At 40.6% G+C, this 14,148-nt stretch overlaps 1 protein-coding gene across 2 annotated transcripts; it reads right to left on the bottom strand.

The window, feature by feature from the left end:
* Positions 1-1,448: 1,448 nt before the first annotated feature.
* rcc2 (regulator of chromosome condensation 2) lies at positions 1,449-13,216 on the bottom strand. Of its 2 annotated transcripts, none has more exons than XM_053317376.1 (13): positions 13,185-13,216; positions 11,933-12,147; positions 11,682-11,775; positions 9,273-9,416; positions 9,044-9,175; positions 8,807-8,895; positions 5,218-5,332; positions 4,736-4,902; positions 4,439-4,619; positions 4,247-4,352; positions 3,110-3,182; positions 2,911-2,988; positions 1,449-2,590 (listed from the first exon to the last, which is right to left on the bottom strand). In XM_053317376.1, the coding sequence occupies exons 2-13, from the start codon at positions 12,131-12,133 to the stop codon at positions 2,486-2,488; spliced, it is 1,485 nt and encodes a 494-aa protein (XP_053173351.1). In that variant the 5' UTR covers positions 12,134-12,147; positions 13,185-13,216; the 3' UTR covers positions 1,449-2,485. The 2 variants fall into 2 exon arrangements, with proteins under 2 accessions (XP_053173351.1, XP_053173352.1); XM_053317377.1 differs by having other exon boundaries at positions 13,171-13,208.
* Between the last annotated feature and the right edge of the window lie 932 nt (positions 13,217-14,148).

The following is a 14,148-nucleotide window of genomic DNA, read 5'->3' on the forward strand; positions in this document are numbered from 1 at the left end:
CGGTCAGAGAGATATGATGTGAACCAAGCCAGTGGGATGTCAGTGATTCCAATGGAGGCTAATCTGTCCAGGAGGATGTCATGAGAAACGGTGTCAAAGGCTGCACTCAGGTCGAGGAGAACCAGAATGGATAGAAGTCCAGAGTCAGATGCCATCAGGAGGTCGTTGGTGATTTTCACTAGGGCTGTCTCAGTGCTGTGGAGGGGACGGAAGCCTGACTGAAATTGTTCATAAAGGTTGTTGTCAGACAGATGGGTGTGGATCTGAGCTGCAACCGTTCTTTCAAGTATTTTGGAGAGAAATGGCAAGTTAGAGATGGGACGGAAGTTGTTTAAGTCATTTGGATCGGCGCCAGGTTTCTTGAGTGTAGGAGTTATTGCAGCAGTCTTTAGTGATGATGGAACAACACCAGAAGTCAGTGAGGAATGAATGATGTCAGTTATTAACGCAGACAGGGCAGGTAGGCAGCTTTTGACCAGGTGGGTAGGTAGTGGGTCTAACTGGCAGGTAGATGACTTGGCTTTATGACTTGGCTTTATGAAGCTCAATAGAAGCTGATCATCTACTTTAAATGACTGTGTGGACACACTGTGGATACAGTCCTCCATCACTGAACACTGAAAGCACTTTTGAAGGAGATCAGTGATGAAAACCTCTCTAACCTCCATCAGTGCTGATCTCATTGATATGCAACCAGCTGTCAACATCAAACAGATGTACTTTCTCTCTAATTGCACTTTAATGCACTGTGCCGCTTATTTTTTTTTCTCTCTTTGGGATTTATTTACGATTTTAAAGAGATTTTTAGATATGTACTTTTATTCTATGTTGTAGTTGCTGTTCTCCCTGCTGTGTACTGAGAGGAGCATCATGCCATTTTCTTGTGTATGCAGCAGTTTTAAGTGCCTTAAAACTATTGTTTTAAGATACTTGAAATAATACGAACCTGTTCTTTAAAAACCTGAGTAACTTTTAAGAACAGAATCCTTATGTAACAGAACATTCATCAACACACTGCAGCCTGATTACATAGAACAGGATGGAGCCATTTCATCATTGAAACAAGTTCTAATACTTACCTGTACTGATGTAGAAAGACGTTTTAATGCAGGAATGTCCAAACTATTCCATAAAGGTTCATGTGGCTGCAGGTTTTCATTGTAACCCAGCAGCAGCACACCAGGTATGACTCATTTAATCAGCTGATCTCAGTCTTCAGATAGTAGATTGGTCAAATTGTGTGCTCTTGATTGGTTGGAACAAAAACCTGCAGGCACACAGCCCTTTATGGAATAGTTTGGACGTGTGTATTAATGGAATAACTTGGATATTCTGATACAAATTAATTCCAGCACAGGCCTCCCTACACACAGCATATGTAACACTGTGGTGGAAATATATGTACAAATTCATGTTAATGGTCAGAAATGACAAACAAGAAATCAATTTACATGAATCTTTATTAACCATTTCAACGAAAAACAATGTAACCCAGAGAAATTTCCATAAAAAAGAATGCAGTACAGGTAGGAGGAAAACAACCTCTGCTGTTTTAAAAACTGGGACAAGTCTCCAGCATTGAACCATTTCCAGACAGTGCATTATTGGTTCTGAAAGTTCTGACCTGCGTGTGAAACCGCTTTGAGCGCCGGAATAGTTAAATTCTACTCATTAGCAAAGATGAGAGCTAGCAGACGCTGAGGTCTGGAAGGACTGAGGTGTGCATCTTAGATGCAAACACTGAGGAAGAAGACAACAAAAGGAATGTAACATCGAGTGGAGTGCACAAACTTAGAACATCATGTTCCAAAAATCCTGATTGTAAAGTGTGGCAGCTGCACACAGACCTGCTTTACTGCCACTGACATGAAATCAGACTGATCAGCTGACCGTCTGGAACGACATAAACAAGACTTCCATATCCTGAACATACACGTAGAAAAAGGCACAGGTATGGAGTGTTGGTCTTTGAAAAGCCCTCAGTAGGAAAAGACTGAGAGTCCTGCTGTAGCACCCGTAAATGTGACAAACAACTCTATTATTTCAAATACTGCCACAAAAATAACAAATCAGAACAAGAGAAATTAAACATGAACGTTTGGCTGTATTACAAAATGGAAAAAAAAAAAAACATTTTTTGGGGGAAGCACGACTCTGCTAGGTGTGAAGTGCTTGAAGCAAACTGTTGCAGGTTTACTTGAGGTGAGAGGTGAAGATGAGCGTTCATTGTGAGACCTGGACCATCCCTGAGGATCTGTCCCGCCTCCAGTCCCGTTTTATCTGATTTTCATTGTCCTAATTGGTGGAGAGCTAGTTTGCTGGTAGTTGAGATGTATGGATATCCTGCAGACTTGTGAGCGCCTCCTCCCCCCTCTGAACTCAACCGTCCCACTTAGTGCACCACACCTGGACAGGTGTTCCTGCTGAGCGTCGCTGGTCTCTGCTCCAGTGAAAAGGGTTGAGGTGTTGGTGTGGGGCGCCCCCGTCAGATTGTTCGGGGGTTGTACTCTGGCAGCTTTTTCAGTTTCTCCTGCTCCTGCTCAGAGTCCTGCCTGGCAATGATCATAGAGTGAGCGTAGCCCATCACCACCTGCAAGACAAACATCACACTGTTTAATGAAGGCACACTTACATCAAACTCTAAAAGACAGGTGCAGAACACACACACACACACACACACACACACACACACACACACACACAGAGAAAGAGCATCTTTCACAACCAGTAAAGATGAAATAAAAAGGTTAATAATAATAATAATAATAATAATACACAGAATTACAGTTAGTTACTACTGTGCATGTTAATATGTTCTCCACTGTACTGTAAATGCTTTTAAATCTATTGAAGCTTTACGACTTCAAGACAATTCAAGAGCTATTAATGATTATATTTGTGTTCAGTTACCTGCTCGATGTAGATGCCATCCAAGGTTTTGACCTCCTGGGCGGTGGTGGAGGATTTGGGTTTGTTATCTCCATATCCCTGAAGAACACATGAGGAGAGTCTATCGATACAGCCAATACCCTAACAATACTTTATACCAGTAAACAGTAACACTTGACTTTATTCATTTAACGTGTGTGTGTCATCTCTGAGGTCTTACCAGCTCTCCAAATGTGGGTGAGGGGCCCCAGCTGATGGTGCTCTCATCTGCAGCGACGATGATGCTGCTCTTCCTGTTCAACATAAACACACCGAGTCACACTCCAAACCACTGCTGCACATCTGTGTCGTATATGATAATACTAAAATATGATGAGCAGCTGTGTGTGCTCTGATCTTTTCATACAGAACAGTGGACAGCAGCCAGTCACATCAACACTTACTGATGCTTTCAACCAATACACAGCTGTGTCTCAGTAGATAGAGAGCAGACTGTGTCCATCAAACATTGGACCTCATGTAAAAAGTACTTTCATTCTTAAAGTGATGTAACAATATTTGTGGCATTCATCAATTTTTCCCATACTTAGAATTTTGTGTGAGGTATGAATGTGTTCAGTGTGTGTGCAGCTGTCTGTCTAGTATCATGTACTGTTGCAGCTGACAGTGTAACATCATCTACTGTAGGCTGTAATATTCTCTCCTCTAGTACTGCTGCTCTGATGACTCCATCCAGATGTGTTCATTACTTTTGTTTAGATTCTTTAGGAACTTTTGGTGAATGAAACTTGCCCACAAACTGAGCAGAACATTGAGTCTTATATGGACATTTTAGAGGCACCAATCATGCTAATAATCCAGTCTCACTAACACACACACACACGCACACGCACACGCACACACCTCATCAACAGGTGACACACTTAAGTTGAGACAGTGAAGACAGTTTGTTGGATCACTAATAGGAGCGTACGTCAGAAAAACTGAGATTTAGGATAAAATGTGTATTCATTATAGTTATTAATTTTTTTACCAACTAACACATGCACACATGTTTTCAGCTTTATGATCAACAGGGTCTTTCATTCCTTCCCATCTACTTTGTGTTGTATGTGTTGCTGTATACAGATGCCTTTATGTGAACTGTACTGAAATGAACACTGATCACTGTTCTGCTCTCTCCTCCTTAAAACAACTGTGAACTATATGATACATGTGTTTGGAGGTGTGGTGAGGCTGTGGTACAGCTGGATGGAGATGCAGGCAGATGCAGGAGGACAGGAGGAGTAACAAATGTCCACCACACGAACCCCTCAGCATGTCAGAGTGAGAAGGGAACCGTGATGTCATCACTCACCCGCACGCCAGACTGCGGATCTTCCAGCCACACAGATCCTGCACAGCTTTGGGGTACATAGTGGACTCTCTGGATGTGTTGGTCACGCCCCAGAAGAACAGACCCCCTGGAGATACAACAGTCATCAGACACCTACTAGTACAGCAGCATGCACACATCTATCATACACACTACTCTGACTTGTATTCTTACCCATCTCACTGACAGCGAAGGAACACTGGTATCCTGTGTAGATCTGACTGGCTCCACGTCCGGGGAAGTCAAACAGTTTGACCAGTCGGGGAACCATCTCGTCTTTCTGCTCCGTGTGTCCCAGACGCCCATACCCTCCGAAACCCCAGCTGAACACCCGCTTCTGAGAGTCCAGCACCAACTGAAAACATACGCGCACACACACACACACACACACACACACACTAGTTTAATACCCAGTGTTCAGTGTAACAGCATTCGTTTGTGAACTCTTGTAAAAACTATCCTCCTCCTCACCGTGTGGTTAGCCCCGCAGGCCACGTCTCGGACCACCACGTTGGGCACGGGCATGACCTGGCCGTCCTTGGACTTCTCAATAAAGATGGCAACCCGCCGGGCGATGAGCTCGCAGTCGAACTCGATGCGCTGAGCACGAGCTATGAACTTCCCATCGCTGTTGTGGCCTGCAAGGAGAAAAGTGGGAGCATAAATATTAAATCCAAGGTAAATATGATACAGAATAACCCAACCAATGGCATGATTTTGAGTTCTAAACATGCCTATCAATATCAGCTGATACACTATATATTGCATTTTAACATATAGAAAAGCAGTTCAACTACTATATAATCAACTTCAATTATCTTTCATTTCTTGTCAATCAGCCGACTTAAAACTCGTTCCAATTCAAACATTCTCCCATTGGTCCCACTGATTAGCAGGTTCATCAAACCCACTTTAAACAAAGCCGACACGTTAAAGACAACATATGAACGCACCCAGCTGTCCATACTCAGGGCAGCCAAAGGAGTAGAGGTTTCCTTTACAGTCCACCACCATGCTGAACTCTGCACCACAAGCCACCTTCACCAGGGGCTGACCATTGTAGGAGATCTGGAGGAGGAGAGAGAGAAGGTGCACCAACATGATTACTATGAAGCCTCTGAAAGGAAGTGGTTACAGTTACAGTAGTGGATAGTAGTTACTGTCATCACAACTGGTTATTGCTACAGCCATACAATGTAAATCAGTCTGTACCATTACCTCTAATGTAAAAAAAAGGGGGTTTATTATACTTTATGTAGTTCTGTTGTTTTTAAACAATCTTTTAGACAGACTTTTACTGGTGCCTGTGAAGTAATGCAGAATTACAGTGGTGAAGGGTCAGCTGACCAGGATGAGCGAATCAGCAAAAAGAACAGAAATTTAAAAAAAAAAAAACGTATTTATTAATCCAGCAACATTTAAACACCAACATACAGACACTTTATCTATAGAAAACACATACATGAAATAATAAAAGCAGAAGTCAAATAGAAAAATTTAAATCAAATAAATAAATGGATACATAAAACATACAAGAAACATAACATTAAAAAAGGAAAATCAAAGATTTTTGTATCAAATCTCATGTTTGGATCCAAACCAACAATGAACTCATCAACACTAACAAGATACATCTTATTCCTCTGGGCCTTAGACCTTTATCCTTATCCAAAAACTATAGAAAACACATCAAAGAGCCACACCGCTGCACTCGCTGACATGTTCCTTTGTCCCTAAACATGGTGGTCACAGTAGATTGTTTAGAAGAGGCTCCACAGAGTAAAAAGAACAACCATAAGAGAGTAACCCTCAGGAGAGAGGTACCTGGAGCAGCAGACACTACCGTGCATACTCCAGAATGTAGCTCTGTTTACCTCTTGACTTCATACTGAATACAATACCATTCACCTTATATCTGCTTCCTTTATGGAATATTATTAGGAAACACTTCATAAATGTTCATCGCTATGCAGATGATAACTAACTGTATTTATCAATGAAGCCTGATGCAATCAATCAGTTAACTCCAAGCATATGGACATAAAGATCTGGATGATCTGCAATTAACTGAGTTTAACTGCTACTAAACTCAGATAAAACTCAAGTTATTGTGCACACAATCACATGGTTGGTTATGCAGCTTTAGGTCTAACACTGCAGGGGGACTTCCCATGATGATGCTGAGCTCATCTCCCCCCCTCTCCATCTGTACGCATTCATGTACCATTAATGCATGTTACTAACTTGGCTTTCCCGTGCATTTTTGGTAGCTTAGTGTAACACCCACTGCTACTGCTATTATTAGTCATATTTCTATTATTATTGTTGCTTATCTGTATCTCTCTCTCCGCCCCCTCCTTCCTCTCTCATGGCAGATGGTCACCCAACTAGAACCCAGTTCCTGCTTGACGTTTCTTTCCACTAAAAAGGGATTTTTTATCTTGCTGTTGTCACCAAGTGCTGCTCACAGGAAGAATGTTGGTTCTCAGTAAATTTAAGAGGAAGGTCTAGTGCTGCTCTGAATTTTGAAACAAATGCCCCAAAGTAACTTCTGTTGGGATTTGGTGCAACATAAATAAAACTGACTTGAAATGCCATAATGTAGCTGAAGATCAGACATCTACAAGAAACATTCAGCTGTTCTTCTCAGCATGGATCCCCACACAGAGGTAGTGTTGAGATTTCATAGGTAAAGTTTTTTGAATCCATCATGTCCTTCAACTTGTGAACAAAAAGGTGACAGCTCATTGTGTGCATGTTTTCTGCTGTTGGTAGATTCTTTTGTTGTTGATACTTCTGTGCCAAGGTCCAGTTGTGCCAAAGATCCAGCTGCACTCTGTGTGAATACAAGGACAAAGGATTTGATTCTTTTTTTGTCTCTTTTATGACAATGCAGCAAAGCTACAGCAAGCACAAGAGTCACAAAACATCATGAAGTAACTAAATCTGTAAAAGTCTTGAACACCATCATCATAGTGGTTAAATGATGTCATGAAGTTATTTACCATGCTAGAAAAAAAAAACATTTCAATATGTAATGCACAGATAGCATTTAATTTCATAATATTCTATCTATAATAACTATCTAACAGACAAGTTTAGCATCAGAATGGTACAGACAGTACTAACTGTTGTAGTGAAGGCCATCTGTTGCATTCCTTTGATAACGTGGGTACAACTGTGAGTAATGGGAAGTTACGTAGGAGAAATGACAAACTACACATAATAATATGTTTGTCTGATATTGTTAGAGTAAATATTTGAATTGCTTCTCCACCGCTACTATCTACAACCTCATTTAGTCTCTCAGTATATTCAGATGCATTTAGCATCTTGCTCGTCTGTAGAAGATTTGTGTTTTCTTACCTGTGTGTGCACTGCTGAGGAAGTCCTGGCAGTGGCTGTGGTGTCAGGTGGAAAGACGCTTGGCTCTTGAGGTTAGAGTTTTGGCTTGTATTGGGATTCCTTTGAAGGAACTGTAGTTGTAATCGTTTACAATAAAATGATTGCAGTGCAAACGTAGCACGTATGTAAGCTCCCTAGTGTTTGGATGTGGTATTGCGGATGTCAGATTGCAGTGAGCCGCAACCTTCGCTGGTCAACATCAGATGGAACAGTGAAAATTAACTTATTGTAATGTGTAGCAACCATATCGTATTTCCATACACTTCATGTACTCAACATTCTTGGGCGAGTTTGCAGTCAACTTGATGAATCTGTGCTGTTCCTGGTGGAAGGTGTTGAGTCTGTAAACATTTACTCTTAAGTCCTACTAACCTATACAACTACAGGAAGGGAAAGTAAATCCCCGCAATGGGAATTAGTCTCCACTTACACGAGTGTTGTACAAGTTAAATAGCAACTGTTTTAGGGAATCCTGAAAAATATTACACAGCTAAAATCCATCTATGAATTTGTGGGAAATGACGAACAAAAGGTGTAAGGTAGGCCTGGGCAAGATGGACAAAATTAATTATCACAAATACCTTGATGTTGATATTATGATAATATTGTAAGGAGGACTATTGGTGTTTTCATAAAATGTTTAAACAACCATCAGTAATGTGGATATAATGTCTAAGGGGGTAATGGTAAATAATAGAACAGCTAGAACAATCTGGTATGTTTAGAAAATGACATACCAGGAAAAGAAAACACTTACCGTATCATATTACAATATTTAGTCTTATATAATGATTAGATGTGAGTATATGTGTGTGTATATTATATATATATGCCTTATATCCAGATATCTTTATAATATCGACATGTTGAAAAGCCCTAGTGTAAGCAGATGTTAGTTATTTGTCACTGGTAAATGAAATGTGCAGAATATGCATATTTGAGATAACCAGAGCTGACTAGAACGGGTTAGTTCTAAACCCTGATATAACTGGTTTGTCTGTGGCTGTGACTGTGTTACACACTGTGAGCTAAAACAAACAGCAGACATATAGCTCATGAGTCACAGAATGTATGTATATGAGTGTATGTCCCTGGCTTCACAGTGAGTAGTGTACTGGTAGTAGGTAATGTTCTTACTGGTGCTGGGCTGAGGACCGCATCAGTCTGGTTGCCTTGGCCGAGCTGGCCCAGCTTGTTCTCACCAAAAGAGTATGCAGTGCCATCCTCTGTGGAAAAGTATGACATCATAAACACGTCATATACCAACTCTCACATTGTGTATACTACTGTTTACTAGAAAACTATAGAGCAATGAAAACTGCTCTTGATAACAAACACAGTGACACTTTACATTGATATGGTGCTGCAGCCTACCTGTGAGTGCCAGGGTGTGATTGCGTCCACAGGCTGCTGCAACGATCACATGATCTGCCAGGCCCTCGATTAACTTGGGAGCCTCCAGGCGCTTGGTGTCTCCGTGTCCCAGCTGACCTTTGTCATTACGCCCTGAGGAAGGCCACAAACAAAGAGCTCAGTGATGAAGACTCCATTTAGGGAATTTTTAGCAGGATTTCTTTTAACACAACTACAGCAGGTAACTTACCCCAGCTCCACAGCTTTCCCTCGGTGGTCAGGAGGAGACTGTGTGCAGCACAGGGACCAGCCATCACGCAGCTCACCTGGACATCGTTCAGACAGCCGTAGCGGTGAGGACCCCACAGATTCTGGCCCAGGTTACGGAAAGCCGCTGGAAATTCACACACACAGACCACAGAGTCAAACATTTAATACAAGCATCACATAAACACCTGTTTCATGTTACTTTGTTCCTCCTTATTTGTTACCCCGACCACAGAGTGGGTGGTGAGACTATTTACAAAACACAAACCACAGCCTTGTCATTACCGCTGAGGTATTTCTGAATAAATGATTCTTTGCTGTGAATTGACACTGACTGAAATGTTTGATCGAATTCCACATATTAATGTATCAATAGATTTTCCTTTGTGTTGGTAAATGTAGAGTTTAACACTAGAGTGTCACCTAGCAATGTCTGAGAATGAGTTCATTCTCTCCTCCCGCAACTCTTCAGGCTGATGTGCATTCCCCTCCTCTTCAACCAGATTCAACCCATTTCTGCTACCCACCCCCCCTTCAACAATGTGACAGATTTAGGATTGGGATCATTCCCCTGTCTGTTATTGTGAATTGGGGCCAAACCGATACTGGATTTTATATATTTATAAAAACATACACCTTTAAAAAAAAAAATCTGCACATATCGGACAACATATATGCTGATACCGATATATCTGTGATATCTGCCGACCAGTATATCCATCCGCCTCTATTTTGTTTATTTGGATGAACCTACTTCACACACAAACAAACGTATTAAGTCTTACATGTACACATGAAATCCAAAGCCTGATACATCTCCTTCTTCTGTGCCACAGAGCTTCATTGTAGTCCAGAAACAATCCCACATCCACACATACTGTCCTGCTGCCAGAAATACTCACTGCAGCACTGAATGCTGATTAATCTGACACTAAAAATAGTCACTGTTTTTAAATCAAATGATTGAGCTCTTAAAAAAATTGAAACGAGAGTCTTTAAAGATGTTCAGGAGGAACCAATGGGCTTAGTGCCACAGACAGACAGAAAGTACTGCGACGAACACGAACACTGTTGGTTTTGATTTTTTCATGGGATTTACTGACAATAAGGGGAAAAAAGAAAAAAATATATACACAAAGTAATGCATACCTTTAAATAAAAAAAAGGTATTTTTGTAGATGTTTATCTTTATGAGTGGGGTATCACTATCTCAATTATACTGTTAGAGTGTATCATTGTTAAATCTGTCAGTTACTTGAATAAATGCAGATCACTGAGATTAACAGGAAGTTCACTTTCAATGTGGACAGTTCACTTCAAGACTAACTACAGTTATATTTCTACATGGACTGCTAAAAATATCCCTCTAAACCTTTATTTATATATATATATATACATCCAAGTGCCTAACAAAAGACTTATTTCAATGTGTTGTTGGTGCTCAGGCAGGCGCAGCGTATCGCCCATCTAGAGATGGTCTTTGTCTATGCAGCTGCTCCTGCCGGCACCCCCAACCCCCCACATCCAGTCTCAACAAAGCAGTTTATCAGTGTGTACCAGAGTAGGGAGGCAAAGGATGGAACAAGGCAGTCCGCAGCCTGCCCCAGGCATCAGTAGGCCCACTGCAGGGAGGGGGCGGAGAGGGGGTGAGGGGTAAGGGGGCAGCACAGAACATGCATACATATGAATAGACATTACTGTCACAATCAATTAATAGGATCTCACTGGCTTTAACACGTGTGGGCCCCGTGCATCCCAAACAAAGACATATGTTGATATCCTCAGTCAGACACACTGGAAATACCTGATCAGCCCTTTATTGATTTTTTGGGGGGGTGGGCTGTTCAATGCAGAGAAGCCACACATCAGGAAAAAAACCCTCAAATTCTGCCCAGTCAATACGTATTACTAAAAACCTGATTATAGCGGATCTGTATTCACTGCACTGCTTTATAACAGTGAAGTGAGGACTACATTTTAGATTGAGTTCATTCAGATGAGAAGGTAAAAGTAACTGATTACTGGTTGCAACACATTATTCGGCATCAATGAACAAATATCCAGAATTTAAAACTATGATATACCTGTGAAGACTCATTTTCAATAAGGAGATGGCAGTCTAAATAAGCTTAAAAAAGGTTCATCAGCAAGAGATATTCTGCTCCATGATGTTAACTTAAGTTGAATTAAAGGAATAGTTCAACATTTTGAAAAATACACCATGTCTCTCACCGAGTACACTTTAGATAGCTACACAATGTCAATGGTAAAATAAGTCACTTTAGTATAATGGATATTAATAATTGCTTAAGTGATCAAGTTTTAAGGGAGCTCAGTTATCAGCAACATTTCTGTCCACCTGATCCAACCATTTGGCATTAAAATACTCTACCTTGTTGTTTGGGCACCTCCTTTCTTCCAATCAAATCCCAGTTAGTCGCTCCAAAGATGAGCAGCTGACCTTTAGTCTTTGGGCAGTCAAGTTTCTGTGGAAACGACACAAGGTCAGTGATGTAAAAAAAGCTTATACGTTCTGGTCTAATGTCAAAAAAATAACATCAAATATTTTAAATTACTAACACATCATTCTGGCAGTTTTCTTATTAAATTAGCAGACTGGTTAATTAAAGAGGTCAAACTCACTATTTTCTCTTTGACATCATCTGCCACAGTGATGGGCTGCAGACCAGACTTGGTGGTGGGCTTTCCAGGTTTCTTGTTGTTCTCCTGCTCAAAGTCAAACTCATCATCGCTGCTGAAGTCCCTCTCTTTCCTTTTGCCGCTGGTCCTCTTCTTTTTCACCCCACCGTTCCCTGAGACATCTGTCACCTTCTTGCGTGGCATTTTTCAGTCAGAAGCTGTTAGTGAGAGTGACTATGATCAGTATACACACACAGTAACAATCTGTATGTCAGAACTCAAATCTTTAAAAAGGAACAATGAGACAGTCTGGAGAGATACTGGACCACTGTAAAAACAAACATTAAGAACAAAGCAAGTGGGAGATATTATATATGACCTAAAACTGCTTCATTAACAGAATCATTCGCACTTATGGGACAAGACAAACTGTTCTTCATTAGAACAAACAGCTAGTTCAAATAAACACACACACACTCATGGGCAGGTTGTGGAAGAACAAGCATAATTAATAGAAAAACTTTTATATACTCCTGTTTTACGTTGAATTTGAACTTTAAAAACTTAAAAAAGTAAAAAATACAGACTTTACGAACTGAAACTACTGCCTTATGGTGAATCGGTGGTAACGTTAACGGAACTAAGTTTACTATACAGGTTTCCTCTGTTGCCAAGTACCAGTTTTACTATTTAAACTTTGGCCAATTTCCTTCAGATAACTTTGGTCAATATCCGAGTTATGAATAAGTAGTATAATTAGCGCAAGTTACTAAAAACAAACAGCAAACTAAAACACGTATCGGACAACCGGTGTCCGTCTGGTAGCTAGCTGCTAGCTTCATTAGGCTAAGCAGCCGACCACTGTCGCTCTTTGTTCACATAATGGTTGGGTAGCAAGCTAGCCCAGGTGCTAACGCTCAATATATTCACTTATATAGTTAGCCGCTACACAAACGAGCAAAGCAACGAGGGAACAAGGCGACGATAAACAACACTGACCGCACAATTAATAAGCCTGTTTAAGACTTAGCAAATAGCTGACTTAATTGAGCTAACGTTACCTTGCTACTGTGCGTTAAGCTAACAGCCAGTCTAAATATAGAGCCGTGGAACGTTACTACATCAAACGCTGTTACTACTCTAACTTTTTCAACATTTTCTCGATCGGCGCGTGTTAGGTTCAAAGATCGGACAGTCTCTCTGATTTCGAATGATGTTCCTTGTCATTTCATAAAGCTTACAATAAATCATGTACCGGGATTTCCTGATTCAGCAGCTCTCCGTCCGTCTCCGGTTTGATTGATTTGAACAAAAGAAGCTGCAGTCTGCTTTCACACCACGTGGTTTGCATTTACTATTCACACAGGAAGCCGAGACTCTCCAGTACACAGGTACAACCAATCACATCAACCAATCCACCTGCTTATACACATATACATACTCTGATCTGACACTTTATAAACATGTGTTTAACAGCTGGACACTGACACTGATAAAACTTACTTAAGAAAAGTTATGTTAATACATAAATCACTGGCATCAGGCAAAAATTGGAAGCAAGAAATGAATGAATGCAATAACGCAGCTCTCTCCATCACAAGTTTTAGACTGGTGAATAAAGAAAGAATGAACACAACAGTTTTCACCATTGACCAATCACACTTGATTTATTTCTATGTCTCGTTTTGTGTGTTTGTTCCCTCCTAAATCATCATATCAACAGTTCACTACAGTTTTAATTCAATAATAATGTCTTGTTGAAACATATTCCCAGGTCATACATTGACTGTGGGCCATTTTAAAGCGTCTATTGAGCGTCTGAAAACCTTTACGTAAATGTAGCCGCGCTATAATCCCAGTTTAATATGAGAAAGGATCATTTGCCCCCCTATGTATGTTAATGGAGCCACCATTTAATAGAAAACACCTTAATACAGTACACCACCATCACCCACTATGACCTCAATAATAATCAAAAAGTATAAACTCCATTGGATTGCACAGGTGTACAAAGAAGCCAGTGAGTGTATGTAAAAATATAAAAAGTCATGACCATGACTGCATGTTAAACCTTTAGATCTATCAGCAATTCTGCTGTTCTCCCTTTTTGAGAAGGAACCTCAAAAGGTGTCATTGAATCTAACCACAATGGACTTAATATTCCCTCAAATGATAATTGTCAGTACAGATTATAAGTAATTACACCGTGACTCTAGCCT

The sequence above is a fragment of the Scomber japonicus genome, chromosome 4 (genome assembly GCF_027409825.1).
Source record: "Scomber japonicus isolate fScoJap1 chromosome 4, fScoJap1.pri, whole genome shotgun sequence".
Lineage (NCBI taxonomy): Eukaryota > Metazoa > Chordata > Actinopteri > Scombriformes > Scombridae > Scomber > Scomber japonicus.